The sequence below is a fragment of the Vulpes lagopus genome, chromosome 7, assembly GCF_018345385.1.
Source record: "Vulpes lagopus strain Blue_001 chromosome 7, ASM1834538v1, whole genome shotgun sequence".
Classification (NCBI taxonomy): Eukaryota; Metazoa; Chordata; class Mammalia; order Carnivora; family Canidae; genus Vulpes; species Vulpes lagopus.
The window spans coordinates 19,010,409-19,026,608 of NC_054830.1; the positions used below are offsets into that span (position 1 = coordinate 19,010,409).

Sequence of the window (16,200 nt, forward strand, 5' to 3'; positions counted from 1 at the left end):
GTTAGGCCCGTCCTCTGAGGGCATTCCCCCAGTACCAGGACGGGGGCAGACATGACACAGAGACATCCAACTTGGCTAGGAACAGCAGAGGCCATGGGATTAATCGGATCAGAGCCAGTGGCTGAGAAGCAAGGGACACAGCTGTTCTGGGAACCCCCCCCCCAGCTCACCCCCAAGGTCAAGGCCTCTCCCAGCTCCCTGCTGGCTAGGCCTGAGGGGCCTTAACATCTACCACCCACCTCTGAACACCAAGGCCTCGGGCAGGAGGCAGGCAGGGGTGGGATAGGAGTCCCCAGCCAAGAACAAGACAACCTAAAACCCCTCCCCCATGGCACTAAGTTCAGGGCCCCACTTCCCATGAGCAGATACAGTTGTCGCTTACTCCTTAGAAATAAGGAAATGAGGGGCTCGGCCAGGGAGAGCCCAGCGAGGGCTCAGCACAGGCCTAGCCATGCTCACCTCCTGTCCTCACTGGCCCTACCCTGTCTCTCCTGGATATCCGGGGTGAAGACAGAAGACTTGATGCAGGTAGCCCCCGTCCTCACCCCCATCTCATCTCTGCTTGGGCAAGGGTGAGGCAGGCAGAAAAGACATTTTGTGACTGATTGCTATCTGAAAGTTCCCCCACTGAAAGCACCCTTCACCGACATGAAGCCTTGCTCTGTTCTCTTCTGGCTCCCGCGAGGTGAGGGCAGAGCATTTCAGGGGCTAAGGGGGCACTCAGAGACAGTTGACTCTGGACTGAAGCGTTCCTCCTGCGGGACTCGGTGGAGTCCTCCCGGGGCAACCGCTCTCCTGCCTAGGGGCTCTCGAGCGCTCGGGCTGCCCCGTTGCTCCGGCGGGCGGAGGCCCCCCGCCTCTGCCCAGACCAGCCCCTCCTCCCGCCCGCCGCCTGGGATTGGCGGGCCGGGGGCGGGCCGGGGCGGGGCCGGGCGCCCTTCATCCCCCGCCGCCGCTCAGCTGGGAGTAGAGCGGACAGCGCCAGCCAGAGCGGAGCACCGTGCGTCCCCACCCGCCGGGCCAGGTACCGCTGGGGGCGCCGACCTCGGCCCAGGGCAGCGGGCGCGCAGAGCCCCGCCGCGCACCCTCCCGTCCGTAGCGGGGCTCTGGCAGCCCCCCTCTCCCGCCCAGCCCCGGGCGGGCGCCCCGGCCTCCCGCCAGCCAGAAACCCGCGCGCTCTGGGCTCCGGTCCGGGGACCCGCCGGTCAGGACTGAGCTCCGGGCTGGAGCTGGTGTCCCGGGAGGGGCACCTCGTCGCCTCGGGGCCTGTCGGCGGGGCCGGGCGGGGCAGCAGGAGGTCGGCAGCCCTCAGGGCTGGGGCCGCCGGACGCCGTGTCGGGGCTCGGGCGGTGCGCGATGGCCTTCCCCAGGCCGGACCCCGCGGGCACGAGCCGGAGAGGGTCCGGGGGGGCCTGAGAGGGGCCGGGAGCCGGCCCTGGAGCGCTGCCCGACGGGCGCCTGACAGGCAAGTCTGCAGGGCTGGCACGCCGGCAGTCCGAGTATATTTATCCCGGCTGCGCTGGGCAGGGGCTTGAGGGCAGATCGGGCCAGGCTGCCGGAGGGGCCCGGGGCACATGCTGGTCCCAGAGCCCGTGCCATCTGCAGCCGGGCCAGCGGGCGCGGCGGACACAGGACGCGTGTGGCTCCCGGGCCCGAAGGCGGGGCTCCGTGCGCGCTCCTAGCCGCCTGGCTCCGCGGCGGGGGTGTGCGAGCCGGCGCCGCGCACTCGGGCGGAGAGACGCGGCCGACGCTGGGTTTGCAGGAGCCCGCCCCCGCGCGATTAGCCCCTCGGATTGGCCGCGGAGCATGCGTGCGTTTGTTTACACCCGGGGAGGGGGAGGCCGGGGGCGGGGCCTGTGGGAGTCCGCCCTCTCCCCCACGGGGACCTGAGCCTTGAGCTCAGGTGTAGGCTCTGAGACAAGTCTGAGGGGGACTGAGTCAAAGGACCTTGCACCTTGCACCCTGGGGGACACCTCGACCCAGGCTCATCCCTCCTTCAGCCTGCCAGTCCTTCCTTCCGTGGCGGCCTTGGGCCACTGTTCTGACTCTGGAAGAAGCCTTTGGACCTTCCACCCCTTCCTCTTCAGTACACAGTCTGGCATGGAGCTCAGTTCCTCCTAGAAAGGAAGAAAATCCGTCAGAGCTTCTCAGTCTGGAGCATAGAAAGCTGGAGAGATCTGGGGATAGTTCCGTTTTGAGAGGGGGAGGCTCTGCACAGCCTTGGAAGTCTTCGTGCAGGAAGCACCAGAGGTGAGAGGAATCAAGGGTGGGTGAGGCCAGGCCTGGCACATCTCCAAGAGGGCTGGAATGACTGGAATCAAAAATGAGAATCTCTGACCCCTTGGGGTTGGGGACAGGGGGCCAGTTCTCTGCGAAGGGTATGGGTGTGTATCTCAAAACTTCACTCTGCCTGGGCTCATAGAGCCCATGTCTTCACTGGCTTCTCAAACCATTCTTTCTCCAGTACTGGTTCTTTTGGCCCACATCACTCTGCCCCCACCCCCACCCCATCCCTACCCCAGTCCAGGGCTCTAGGTGGCCAAACCATGATGACTAGGTTGTTCCTGTCCTGGTGCCTGCTGCCCTAGCAAGTGGCCTTGGAGCCTTGGGCAAATAGAGAAACTGAGACACAAGACAGCCTGGGTGGTTCACGGCCTCTGAGTAGGGCCAGGGAAGGTTTTTGAGCCAAACTGACTACATCCTGAAAGTCTAGGCTGTGTGTGGAAACAAGGCACTCATTCTGAGGGGAAAGCGTGTTTTAGGGGCGTGGTTGACTGCAAGGGAGGTACAGTTTTGGTATCTGTGTGCACAGAAAGCTGCAGTGGGATGTGCAGCCTATGCCATGATAAGATAGGAACCCTGTAGGCACATGGTCTAGCACAGACATGGCCAAGGGCCAGGGGCCACTCAGAGCTTGGCTCAGAGGGGCTGGGGGCTTGCTAAGGACCTGGAACCTCTTCTATTCATTTAACAACAGGTACTGAGCGCCTACCGTGCGCCCTGTGCACCTTTGGTCTGGGGGATGGAGGGCTGGCCTTTGACTCTGGATAAGAAGACAGATGCGGCGGCGGGGGGTGGGGGGCACTCTAGAAGATCAGGCAGAGCTGCTGGGGGCCAAAGGGAAGGACCAGCTGCTGGGGCAGCAGGGGCTTTCCGGTCAGCGGCCTGGGGTGGCTTGGTTTTGAATTTCCGCTCTGCGGGCCACGTCCTGTACACAGCCTCTCGGCCGTCACGTCTGCACACGTGCCTGGCTGCTGAGAATGGGGGTCACTTCCATTGACTGTCACCTCTGTGTATCTTTTCTATTGTGCGGGTAGATAAGTGCCGGACTGGGGAGCGGTGAGCTTTCTGGCTGGGACTGGCCATGCAGCCCTCGTGGGCTCAGTCCCACCGCATGGATGTCCCTGCACCTAGCTAACAGAGGCATAACCTGCCCTCGTAGGAACCTGCAAATGCTGTGGCTGCCTTTTGCAGGGTCCTCCAGGGTTTTGCCTGGCCATCCCTGCGGTCCCCGCTGGGCCTGCTGCCCACTCTCACCTGGGCCTCTGGCTCCCTCTTCCCTTCTCACTCCTTCTGGGGTTTTCTCTGTTGTTCATTGGCTGTCTCCCTGTTTCTCTGTCTGGCTGGTTGGCCATCTCTGCCTCTCACCTCCCTGGTTTCCTCTCTCTCTGTCTCCCCATCTGAATGTCTATCCACCTCTCTGTGTGTCAGTTTTCCTGTTTGGGTACCTCTATATCCATCTGCATTTCTCTATCTCCCTGTGCTTGCCTGTCTGTCTTTCTGTCTGGATCAGTATGCACACACATGTACCGTATGGATGTGCTTCCTGTCCTTCCTCTTTCCCTGTCTCTCTCCTCCCTCCCTCTGCCTCTCTGCTTCTGCCTGACAGTGGATGGTGCCTCTCCTGCAGGCCGACCTTGCCTTCAGCTGCCCCCACCAGGGTCTCCAGTGAGTCCTCAGCTGCCTCGGGCCCCTGCTCCTGCTTTCCTTGGGGCCAGAAGTCCGGCTGTCCAAATATTTGGCTGCCTCCAGGGGATTCCGGGTCAGGAGGGAGGACGATGGGCTGGCTGGCCCGGGGTCTCCCCTGCCCCTGGGGGGCCACAGGCACGTGATGTCCTGTCCTTTGCCTCAGCTGGGGCTCAGGCTGCACGTCCGTCTCAGCAGGCTGGCAATGGGGGGAGGGGTCTGTCTGCTGCTGGCTCTGGCCCAGTCTCGAGCAGAGAGGCTCCAGCTGCAGCTCCCACTGGGGGAGCAAGGAAGGTCCTGGGCTGGGTGGGAGGGAAGGCCTAGGTGTCTGGGCCTAGGCCCAACTCTAAGCATCTGTTGGGTGTCTAGAAAATGTACCCTGTCACAGGAAAGTCCAACTTCCGGCCTCAGCTGGGCGCCTCAGATCCTCCTAGACACTTCCGGATGCCCAGAACACAGAAGCACAGACCCCAGACACCAGGGCCAGGGAGCTAGACTAGGAGGGATTGGTGCTGCTGATACCTTGATGTTCTGAGCCATCTTCCTTTCTCTGGATGTGCTACTTCCTGCATACCACCCACTTCAGTGCCCACCAGGTGTTGGCCACTTACCCAGTATTGTTGGAAGGAGTAGTGGATGGGGTACTGGATCTACAGAGGTCAAAATCTGGAGAAGGGGCTAGGGGTGTATGGGGCTGTAGTACTCTCCCATGTTCAGAACACCCTTCCACATGCCCTTTCTCTAGTCGCCTGACCCCAGCAATCATCTCCCCACCAATCCCTGGGGCTGTGCCCTTGAGAACATATAATTCAAACATGTCCATTGAGTCTACTTTCCTTGTTGACTGATAGCTTGTCCTAGGATGGTGTTTTCCCTCTGAAGCCTGGAGAACCAGGTGGACAAAGGGGTGCCATAATAGGAGGGTTACCTTGTCTCAGCCAAGGAGGGGAATAAGGATGGGTGAGCTGGAAGCGCAGGCAGCCCTCATCCCTGAGCCTCAGTGGACCACAGTGGACCCTCAGGCCAGACCAGCTGCCTCTACCCTGAGACATGGGCTGAGGTTAGGCCTTCCCATGCATCAGATACCTGGGGGCCATATATATATGGCAGCAAGTTCTATGGGGTCTGTGGCTCCACTAAGCATATGTGGCCACAGGGCTGAGGGAAGGACAGTGTGGATGCCTCCCTGTAGCTAGCCTGCTACTGCAGACCCACTTATGTCCCTGAGCATTGAGGAGGAAAGTGGGACTCAAGTCCTTGGTGGCTCCAAGGACCTTGATCATGGGACAGAGAGGTATGTGTCCCACAGCAGCTGATGCAAGCAGTGGCCTTGCAGTGGCCTGGATTCCTGGGCCTCAAAATCTTTAATTACCAAACTCAACACCTTTCGAAGTGTGTCTGACAAATTCTCACCCTGTGATGCCTGCGTGGGCGAGCATTACCTGCTGGACTATCCCTGTGGTTCCTGGCCTCTCCTGGCCCTTATCTCCTAGCAGAGCAAACAGGCCCCGGGGCAGTGGCCTAGGCCATCGATTTCCTGCCCAAGTCCATGCTGCACCCATGACAGATGCCATTCTGACGATCTGCCCAAGGTTGCAGTGATCTCTCTACCCTGGAGCCTGACCCCTTCCTGGGAGCCCATGGCATGGTCTGGAACAGAGGCCCTGGGGAGGCTCCTCACTCTGTCCCCAGGTTTGCCAGACCTCACGGGACCTCTGGAGGACAAGAGGACACCGAGGTCCTGAGTGAGGAATACTCTGCCCATGGTCATCAGTGAGGCAGGACCAGGCTGGGACTCAGACTCGGAGTGTCTGCTCTGGGCTTTCCCAACAGTAAGTCAGGATTGGCTGGAAGCTTTCTTTAGGCAGAGGCTATCCTTGGATCTACCCTGACTCCTTGCTACAAAGAAGCCTGCTAGGTGGTAGGCCTCAAGGATGGGAGATGTCAGGAATGGGCTGCCAGCCTCAGAGAATGCCTGGGGGCCCACATGCCAGGCTAGCACTCGTCTCCACCTTGGCTTCTCAGCCCCTAGTCCTGCCCTACACTGAAGTACAGACTCCGTGACTTGGCCTTCAAGGCTTTGTTGGGTTTGTCTATGGCCGTGGAAACCTTCATTCTGCCTCATACCACACCTTAGAGCCTTTGCCCATGCTATGCCTTCTGCTTCAGGTACTCTTTCCTATTCCACACTTTTTGGGACTCCTCCTGAGATGTCAGAACTGGCTCCACCACCTCCTCCTCCAGGAAGGCTTCCTTGATGCCTCTGTCTCCCCTTTTTCAAATCCCAGCACTCTGTGGCTCACATTCAATTGCTGTAGGAGCCATAGAGTGGGGGATATGTTTGGGGATTTTGTCCCTTTCAGGCTAGAAGTCACTTAAGGAAGGATATTCCATGTCCTCTCTGGGATCTCAAGCCAGGCCAAGACCCAGCGGTGACTGGTTGTGAGTAATAGACAGGCAATGAAGGTCTAGGCCTAAGTCCTGCTAGGGGGATGGGGAACCTGGAGAAAGGAACTCAGGCACTTTGGCCATGACCATGCAGTGGGCTGTGGTCTCCCTGGAGGTAGTGCCTGGCTGCTAAGGAAGGATATTAAGGCAGAGAAGGGTGCTTTGTCCAAGCTGCCAACTCAGCACACTCTGAGGGCCTGTCCCAGCCTGCCCAGGGTAGGAGGCCCTACCTAGCTGAAAAGGGCAACCCTAGCTGAGAGCCAGGGGGCACTCTGGAGTGACTCTGGCATCTCCACACCCACCTGGGATCCTTGGAGAAGTGCTGATGGTGAGGCTTCAGGCAGGCGCATGAAGACAGGCTGACTTTGGGGGCTCTAGTCCAGGGGAGGAGAGCACAAGAGGAGATGGCCACATTGTCATGGTCCTGAGTGGGCAGGGCTGGAGGTAAGATAGGTTCAGATGCCAGCATAAGAAGAAGGAGAGGCAGGTTGAGGGAGTCTAAGGGTGCCAGGTATGGAGTCCCCGGGACCGAAATGCCCAGGATCTGAACTCTGGCCTGGGGCTGCCTGGGGCAATGGTAAGCTGGTCCTGCAGTCAGTTCTTTGTGGCTGCCTCCAGGATACTGGGGTATCTGAGGTCTGAGGTCTGAACCTAGCTTCCTGTCCCCACATATAGCCCCGAGTGCTAAGAACCCTGGTGCTTTGGGTTCTAAGCAGACCTGAGACCACCAAGATCCAGAGTGGGGATAGGGCATTCAGGGCAAGATTCAGAGTTCCCAAGCAGAGGGGGCACCATGGCATCAAGACTAGGCTCCAGTAGGGGTGACTGGCTGGCTCAGTCGGGAGCATGCAACTCTTGATCTTGGGGTTGTAAGTTTGAGCCCCACGTTGGGTGTCATGACTACTTAAAAATAAAACCTTAAAAAAAAAAATAGACTGGGCTGTGGCGGACGTGAATGGCAGTGTTGCCCCCTCCTCGGTCTCCACTCGGGTCTTAGCTCTTCTACTGGCCTACCTGGCCTTCAGGATGTCCTTACAGATACTGGGGAACCGTACCCAAGTAACTTCTGGGCATGGGGTAGGTGGCTCCCAGCCCCAGGGATAGGAGAGGGGCTAGTGAGAGGCAGGGGGCAGGCTTGGTGTGAGGCAAGGAGGGAGCTGGCTGCTTTGAGACCTAGCAGAGCCATGGCCTGAAGGCAGGGAAGGGAGGACTGACCCAGTGACCCAGGCCTTTCTGTAGCTGCGTCAGGTCCTGAGTTCCTGGCCTGGGGTTCCAGGAAATGGGAATTTGCTTTAGGGGTCCACTCCTGCAGGGTAGCCCCTTAAGGGGTGACAGTATTCCCTAGCAGGGGAGGAGAGGCTTGAAGGAGAACATGGCCCTAAGGCCAGGGCTGTGTGGAGGGTGATGCCTGTGTGGCCCAGAGAGCTCGGCCCTGGGACACTCATTTCCTGGAAGGCCCCCCAAGGGCCCTTCGTGGCCAGGCGGGCAGGGCCCAGGTGTCCAGCCACCCAGCACCGCCTCAGGCCTCCTGGCTCCGGGGGGGTAGCCTTTGCGCCTGCCGTTCCCAGCGCCAGCTCTCAGACCACAGAAGGCCCTTTGTACTGGCTGCCAGCAGTGCCCGCCGGGCGGCTGGGAACAGGGCCCACAGCCCTCACCCTCTCCCGAGGCCTCCAGCCGTCGGGCAGTGCCATTCTAGGTTGGCTAGGAGGCCCCTGGCACACAGGGCCAGCACAGGAAACCGTCTCCTGGTATTAATGTCAGGGAAGGGGGAGTCGGTCCAGGGCCCACCCCCAGAGTGGGGCCTGGATGCTCGGGACTCAGCATCCTAGGGTCTGGGCACCACTGGGCTTTGAACTCAGGTCATCCAGCTGATCCTCACTTCATAGACAGAGAAACCGAGGCCCCCACGGGCTTGCCTGGGCTGGTATGTTGAGGGGGTGAGGGGCACTATGTATTGGCTGAGGTGTCCCCTCGGGATGTCCTGGAGAACTCAGTTATCTGAGCTCTACTCCCCCAAAAGGAGGTCCCAGGGAGGCAGCAGGCACAGCTGCATACACACGTAAGTCCACGTGAGACCTTCTGGGAGGTGTGCTATGGCTGTAGGGAGGCTGGGCCGCAGCCCGGGAGCAGGGATAACCAGAGGGACCCATTGCTCTGCAGAATTCTGTGTCGGTGTGAGAACTAGCGCTCCTGGTGGTGGCCCCTGACCATGGAGGCACCCCTGCAGACGGAAATGGTGGAGTTGGTGCCCAACGGCAAACACTCAGAGGGGCTGCTCCCAGCCCCCACCCCGACGGCAGGCCACCAGAGGTGAGCAGAGGGGAGACCCAGGCATGGCTCAGGGCAGGGCAGGGTGCAGAGCAAGGGCTGGAGGTGAGCTGGCTGCTCTGGCCTGTGCCTGCAGGGTCGAGGGCCCCAGACGGAGCTGTGTTGAGGGCGAGGGCTTCCTACAGAAAAGCCCCAGCAAGGAGCAGCACTTCACTGACGTGAGCCGGGGCAGAGGGGGGCTCGGGACACCGTGGGGAGCTTGCGTGCAGTACTGAAGTGCTCTGGAGCAGCTATGGGAGGCTAAGGGCCAGTGAGGGGGCGTGCTGGGAGGCCCTCCATGCTTTGCTGAGTCGTCCCCACCTCCCATCTCCCTCTGGTGCCTGCAGTTTGAGGGGAAGACCTCATTTGGGATGTCGGTGTTCAATCTCAGCAACGCCATCATGGGCAGCGGCATCCTGGGGCTCGCCTACGCCATGGCCAACACGGGCATCATCCTTTTCCTGTAAGTCCCCTCAGCGAACCCTCTGGAGACAGGACCCCTAAACAGGCCAACAGCCATGACCTCACAGGCCCCCAGTTTGCCATCCCAAGATGCAGACTGCAATGGATGGGTTTAACCCAAACCACAGCTAAAAAAACCCAGCCATGGCCAGACAAATATCCCTCATTTCCCAGTAAACCCGCTGAGATGACAACACAGGGCAAGCCTAACAGACCTGAGTCTATCCTTCAACCACCTTTATACGTGATGAATGAACCCCCGTGGCCAGGCCTTGTGTGGGCACACGTGTCCTTTACCTGGGAGCTCTGCCCTGCAGCCCAAATGGAAAACATGTTTGTTCCAAGAACTCAAGGAGGTGGTGCTCAGAGGCCCCTCCTGGGTCATGTCTCACCCTGGGTCAAACTGGGTGGCATTCACCACTGCTGGGACCATCAAACTTGCACCCCCACCTGTTGGGGGTCCAGACACAGATTCACACACCCACACCTCTCAGGGCTCATCACTCCACCACCAGCAGCCAGAGAAGCCCCAGGTGGCTTTTTTTTCATCCATCTTCCTCAGGTTCCTCCTGACAGCCGTCGCCCTGCTCTCCAGCTACTCCATCCACCTGCTACTCAAGTCCTCAGGGATCGTGGGTGAGCCTCCAACCCAACGTGGAGCAAGGGAGGCCTGGATTGGGGAGAGCACTCCCGACTATTTTGAGTCCTTGTCCCCACAGGCATCCGTGCTTATGAGCAGCTGGGCTACCGTGCCTTTGGGACCCCAGGAAAGCTGGCCGCGGCCCTGGCCATCACGCTGCAGAATATTGGAGGTGAGGCTGGCAGGCCGACACAGGCAGGTGGTGGGCCAGTGGGCAACATGAAGGCTGGATGTTTTAGCTGACCCCAGCACCTGCCTACCCCTCTCCCCCCAGCCATGTCCAGCTACCTGTACATCATCAAGTCTGAGCTGCCTCTTGTCATACAGACCTTCCTGAACCTGGAGGAGCAAACCTCGTGAGCTCCAGGGTGGAGTGGGGCTGGGTTAGGGTGGAAGGCCTTAGTTTGCCCCTCTGTGTGCACTGTTGGCCCTGGGAACCCGGGCTGGGCTAGTGGGAGAGACGAGACAGTGCTTGCAAGTGGCTGGTGGAGGGGCAGAGAGCTGCCAGCACAGCTGACATTTAGTCTACACCCGGTTAGGGAGCACCTAGGGGAATCCCCCAGGAGGGCCAGATCAAGCAAGGGGTAGGGTGAGGCCGAGGAAGTTGGGTCCCACCTGGGCCCGGACCTGAGCACGGGAAGTTGGGTCCCACCTGTGAGCATGGGAGGACCTGAGAGCCTTGGGCTTAGCTCTAAGCGCCTGCTATTCCTGATCATGGCTTGGGTGTTAGCCCCTCCCAACCAAGAAATTAAGCCCATGGTGTCCCAGTTGCCCATCATCAGTTTAGCCAGCACTAATGGCATCAACCATGTTTTGTGGGTGGAGACAGAGAAGACAACCAGGCCCTGCCCTAGGCCACACAGCCTACACAGGCAAACAGAGGGGCTTGAAGTTGAGAGCCACTCTGGAAGGAGAAGACATGTCAGGATTCTTCCCCCCGGGTCCTGGGGGGCCCTTCCCAAGGAGTCGACCTTTAGGCTTTCCTGGGAAAGAGGGTCTGATTCCTTATCCCTTTAGTTCTCTATGCCCCCAGTCCCTTGGTGGGGGTGGGGTGCGAGATGATGCAGGATGCAGATGCCAGGAGGGACCACCAGGTGTACCGGGCCTTGGCAAGTCCCCAAGACCCTCACAGAGACTGTCCGCCCACCCCCCCCAGAGCCAGGTTCTTTCATCTTGCTCACCACCTCCCTGGGCCCCTTGGGGCCACTTCCTGGGGAGACTGGACCCAGACCTGTGTGTCCTGAGAAAAGCAGCAGTGACTACACCTGTAACAGTCACCAAAGCAGGAGCCGAGCGCCTTAGTCCTCACCTGGCCCAGGAGAGTGCTGAGAGAATGTCCATTTCGCAGATGGGGAAAGCGAGACTCAGAGCTATGAACAAGTATTTTTCAGGGGTCACTCAGTAGCACCACTGATGGCACTGATTAGGTATGGAGGCAGTCCCCCCAACCAGGCTGAGGAGACTGATGTTGGCTCCCCACTCCTGTCCCTGCAGGGACTGGTACATGAACGGGAACTACCTGGTCATCCTAGTTTCTATCACTGTCATTCTGCCTCTGGCACTGATGCGGCAGCTTGGTGAGTGTGGCAGGGCCAGGGCCTTGGAGGGGGATGTTGGAGGGAAGCCTGGGAGGGGACCCCAGTCTCACAGCCCCTCCCCACTTTGCAGGCTACCTGGGTTACTCCAGCGGCTTCTCTCTCAGTTGCATGGTGTTCTTCCTAATCGCAGTGAGTCACCCTTCATGCTGGAGTGGAGGGCAGGTCTCCTGGGGGCTCCCCTCTCAGGGGGAGGGCAGGTCTCCTGAAGGGCTCCTCTGTCAGAGGAAGGGGTAAACCTGGGGTGGGAGCCTCCCCTGTCAGGGGAGGGGTCAGGCCTTTCTGGGAAGCCTGGGTCAGAAGACAGCTCCTTTTGTCCTGATCTAGATGTGGCTTCTAGTGACTTCTGAGCAAACCTAGTCTAGCCCTGATTTTCTCATCCTTTCCCCAACCCAGGTCATCTACAAAAAGTTCCATGTGCCCTGCCCACTGCCCCTCAACTTTGCCAACATCACAGGCAACGTCAGCCTCATAGAGGTCACCAAGGAGGAGGCGCAGCTGCAAGTTGAGACAGAGGCCACAGCCCTCTGCACCCCAAGCTACTTCACACTCAACTCACAGGTTCCAACAGGTCAGGGTGGAGGCGGTGGGCCCTGTGAGAGTGAGGTTGCTGCCCTGACACAGTCCCCATGTCTCCCTAGACGGCATATACCATTCCCATCATGGCCTTCGCCTTCGTCTGCCATCCGGAGGTGCTGCCCATCTACACAGAGCTCAAGGAGTAGGTGTTTGGAGAGAATGAATATGGTCCTGACAGGATGGGGTGGGGGGTGGGGAGCGACAGGAGCCAGGTCACTTTATCAAAGATCTCCATGGCTGCCATGAGGGGTGACGGGGGCAAGAAGGAGACTTCCAGAGCTGCCAAAGGGTGAGGGTATGGTACCAGAGAGACCCCAGGGCACATGGGGATCTCTGGTGTGGTTCAGCTTGGCAACCAGTCTCCTCTCCTGCTTTGCCATAGTCCCTCCAAGAAGAAGATGCAGCATATCTCCAACTTGTCCATCGCTGTTATGTACGTCATGTACTTCCTGGCTGCCCTCTTCGGCTACCTCACCTTCTACGGTATGGCTGTACCATGGGGGCAGAGCAGAGGCAGGCACCAGGAGGCTGGGGGGCATGGGGCTGGCCAGTGGCCGTGACACCCTGCCTACTATAGGGGCTAACTAGGTGTGTGATGCCTAACTGTGCCCTGCAGCTGTGGAGGTGAGTCTGTTGCCACTTCCCACAGTGTCAGGGTCAGCCCAGACTCAGAGCCACCCTCTCCCTGGGCCACCTGCTAACCACCTTCCCTGCCTGCCATAGATGGGGTGGAGTCGGAGCTACTGCACACCTACAGCAAGGTGGACCCATTTGATGTGCTGATCCTCTGTGTGCGTGTGGCCGTGCTGACAGCAGTCACGCTCACTGTGCCAATCGTTCTGTTTCCGGTGAGCCAGTGGGTAGGTGGACAGATGCAGGGTGGGACTGATGGAGCCAACAGATCAATGACTCTTTCCACCTCCTACTCCCCAGGTGCGCCGAGCCATCCAACAGATGCTGTTTAAGAACCAGGAGTTCAATTGGCTGCGGCACACGCTCATTGCCATTGGCCTGCTCACTTGTATCAACCTGCTGGTTATCTTCGCTCCCAATATCCTGGGCATCTTCGGGGTCATCGGTGAGGGTCTGGCCCAGCTGTATATAGAGGCAGGGCATTGGCCCAGAGAATTTCCTATCTGCAAATCTTGGCAGATTCCTGAGATCATACCCTACATTTAAGTGATGGCTACTGGTCACGTGCACAGCTTGGCTTCTTGTCTGAGATTTTGTCCTTAGGGCTACTCTAATCCTTTCTGAGGGCTCAGAACCAGAGTAAACTCCCCATGCTTTGGGACAGAGTAGAGCCCAAGTGCCAGGGGCCTCCACAAAGGATCTCATTGGGTCTTGTCCCCATTTCACATATAAGAAACTGAAGTCCATAGTGATTACAGGAGTAACAGAGCCATCAGCTGGTAAGTGGGGGGCCTTGATTAAGCTCTAGGATCAGGGGACTATAGGTTTGATGCTCTATCCACTGTCCTATTCCAGTTGGGCTTCTGAGCTGGAAGATCAGACCATTATGAGATATCTTTGGGGTGACCCAATTCAGGAGACTGATTCCCCAACCCAACTCTGCAGGGACCAACACACAGGCCTGGGGGCTGAGTGTCACAGATATCATAGACGGGACTGTAGGTTCTATATATCTGAAATCCACCTCAAAATGATTTAAGCAGAAAGGAATTTATTGGCTCAAATAATGAAAAGGCCATCAGGAATAGCTATACCTAGGAGCTCAATATCTTCAAGGCTTTGTCTCTGTCTCTTGGCTTGCCTTTTCTCTTTGCTAGCTTCATTCACTGACAGATTCTTCTACTGCCAACGGCACTAGCTTTCCATCCAGGTAGACAGAGAACAAGGAGAGGGACCTGGCGGCCTCCCCAGAATTAGACAGAGTTCTCAAGTGGAGAACTCTCATCTTGAGTCTCCACCAACAAGGAATGATTGATCTCACTGAAGGGTCCACGCTTGGACCTTAGCCAATATGTGGACATGCCTTGTTCTTTGCAGGTGCCACGTCTGCCCCATGCCTCATCTTTATCTTCCCTGCCATCTTCTATTTCCGCATCATGCCCACCGAGAAGGAACCTGCAAAGTCTACCCCCAAAATCTTGGTGAGTGGGTCCTGGAGGTTGGGGGCCTGGTATGGGGCTGAGGGGGCTGCCCTGAACACACACCTGATTCTGACTCCTGACCCCACAGGCCCTTTGTTTCGCTGTGCTTGGCCTCTTGCTGATGACCATGAGTTTGAGCTTCATTATCATTGACTGGGTGTCAGGGACTGACCGGCATGGAGGAAGCCACTAGGAGGAGACACCCATCCTGTTCTGTCTACTCGTCCAAGTACCCCCAGAGTCTTCAGCCCTTGCTCCCGGATCCAGCCAAGGGGGAAGAGAAAGACATGGTTAACACTATGGCATTTGGCCCTGCCTCACATCCTCTCTGTGGAAGGTTTATGCTAGAGCCAGGACCAAGGCCCTTGGACCATTACCTTGCTGGGCTCCTGGGCTACAGGGGCTTCCAGAGCTGAGAGCAGGGTGGGACTGTATGCTTGCTCCCTTCCTCTTGCCTTCAGATCCCACCCAAGTATCTGTCCTCCTTGCACAGATGCATACACTGAGGCCCTGCAGCTGCCTCCTGAGGTCACACAGCCTGTAGGTCACACAGCCTGTAAGGAGGGCACATAGAGCTGGAACCCACACCTGCAGCAATCTTCCCACCTTGCTGCTGGCCCATGGCCTGCACCCTGGGGCCTCATCTCCCTCAGTGCACTTTCCTTCCCCCACTTCTCTCCCCGAGGCCCCTTTCAGTCACTTGGACTCAGGCCTTGGATACTCTTGTCTCCATCTCCCATCCCTGTCACCAGAAGCAATCCACCCCCCATACCTAGAGCCAGCAGGTTCTTTTGAGTGTGAGGCTGGTGTGGGCACCTCCAAGGGACCCCTACCCTGCCGCTTCACCAGTCCTGGGGAGGCTGGGACTCCCCCACCCCCACCCCAAGCCTGGGCCATAGCTCACATTCCACTTCTGGGAGAAGAAAGAGGCTGGGGCCCAGAGTGTCTCTGCCCCTGGGAGCCAAAGACCCCAGGGGCTGGTCTGGGGCAGGAGTGGAGAGGCGGTGGGCCCCCTTTTATAAATATTATACATAAGACCAGCTATGTTGTGTATTCTTGATCCCCGTGGACCCTGTGCTTCTGGAAAGTGGGTGGACGTTGAGACACGGATGGCAATGGGGGCCCCTCCTGCCTCCTTCCCTGAGATGAGGGTGGGACAGGCCCCCTTCCTCCCAAACCAGCCAGTGGCATGCTCAGACTCAGCCCTGGACCTGGGCCAGGCTCAGCACAGACCTGCTTTCTCACGGGGTGAGGTGGGGAGGAATTAATGAGGCTTCAGGAAATGGGACAGAGAGAGGCCTCCGGAAGGAGGCAACGTGAGGTGCATCCCCAGCAGCTCCGGGGAGGGTCTGAGCTGGGGGCAGCCGAGCCCTGCGGAAGCCCTGCCGAAGGGCCCCTTGCCCTCCCTGGCTGCCATGTCAACCCTCTGTCAGTGCCTTGAGTCTGGCGACAAAAGTCCAGAAATCCTGTGACCTGTCAGGCGGATCTATTAATAGTAAAACCCAGTGTGAATAAAGGTGGGTTAGTGAGTTCCTATATTAGGACACTGAGTTTTGAGTAGGGGGTCCAAAGCAGGGCAAGGCTAGTCTAAGGATGCAGGGTAGCCTCAGGTGCCTTGGCCCCAGATGGGATTGGGAAGTTGCCCACTGCCTGGGGCAGGCCTAAACCAGTTGGTACCCAGCAAGATGGAGCTGTCCAGGCCTTGGCACCAAACCCTCATTAGGAGAGACCCTGCACCAGGCTAGGCTGCCGGGGAAAGGGCAGCAGGAAAAATCCGGTTTGAACTGGCAAGGCAGTTGCCAGCTTGGGAAACCCCTGAAGAAAGAATTTCCTCAAGCTGGTGGCTGCTAGGCCCATGGCAGTGCCAGCTGACCAGAGGGGGGCTTCCTGAGTCTAGTTCCCTTTAGCCCCAGGCGCCTGACTCCAGCTTGGGGACTTACCCGGGCGCCCTGAAGCCCCAGAAAAGAGCTGGACGCTGGCCTAGAGGTGGCTGCAGCCCAGAGTGTACTGGTGTAAGGGCTGCCTTCTGGGGGTCTCTGGCTTCCTTCTGATCAGATTACGTCACAGCCCTGCATGGGATCTGTGGTTC

The 16,200-nt window shown here is 58.7% G+C and overlaps 1 protein-coding gene across 5 annotated transcripts; it reads left to right on the forward strand.

The window, feature by feature from the left end:
• Positions 1-878: 878 nt before the first annotated feature.
• SLC38A3 (solute carrier family 38 member 3) lies at positions 879-15,148 on the forward strand. Of its 5 annotated transcripts, none has more exons than XM_041762783.1 (16): positions 879-1,024; positions 8,575-8,724; positions 8,819-8,900; positions 9,069-9,184; positions 9,746-9,819; positions 9,903-9,995; positions 10,098-10,179; positions 11,318-11,400; positions 11,492-11,550; positions 11,815-11,979; positions 12,060-12,139; positions 12,380-12,480; positions 12,721-12,845; positions 12,931-13,075; positions 14,008-14,111; positions 14,200-15,148. In XM_041762783.1, exons 2-16 carry the CDS (start codon positions 8,624-8,626, stop codon positions 14,302-14,304), a joined length of 1,515 nt encoding a protein of 504 aa, XP_041618717.1. In that variant the 5' UTR covers positions 879-1,024; positions 8,575-8,623; the 3' UTR covers positions 14,305-15,148. The 5 variants fall into 5 exon arrangements, with proteins under 5 accessions (XP_041618717.1, XP_041618720.1, XP_041618719.1 ...); XM_041762786.1 differs by lacking the exon at positions 879-1,024 and adding an exon at positions 1,050-1,465; XM_041762785.1 differs by lacking the exon at positions 879-1,024 and adding an exon at positions 1,497-2,250.
• The last annotated feature ends 1,052 nt before the right edge of the window (positions 15,149-16,200 follow it).

What these genes read in the sequence shown, in the direction of transcription:
- SLC38A3 (XM_041762783.1), top strand. Translation starts at nt 8,624, where the DNA reads ATGGAGGCACCCCTGCAGACGGAAATGGTGGAGTTGGTGCCCAACGGC. An exon ending in CGGCTACCTCACCTTCTACG is followed by an intron (nt 12,481 to 12,720) that starts GTATGGCTGTAC and finishes TGCCTGCCATAG; the next exon opens with ATGGGGTGGAGTCGGAGCTA. An exon ending in GGGCATCTTCGGGGTCATCG is followed by an intron (nt 13,076 to 14,007) that starts GTGAGGGTCTGG and finishes TGTTCTTTGCAG; the next exon opens with GTGCCACGTCTGCCCCATGC.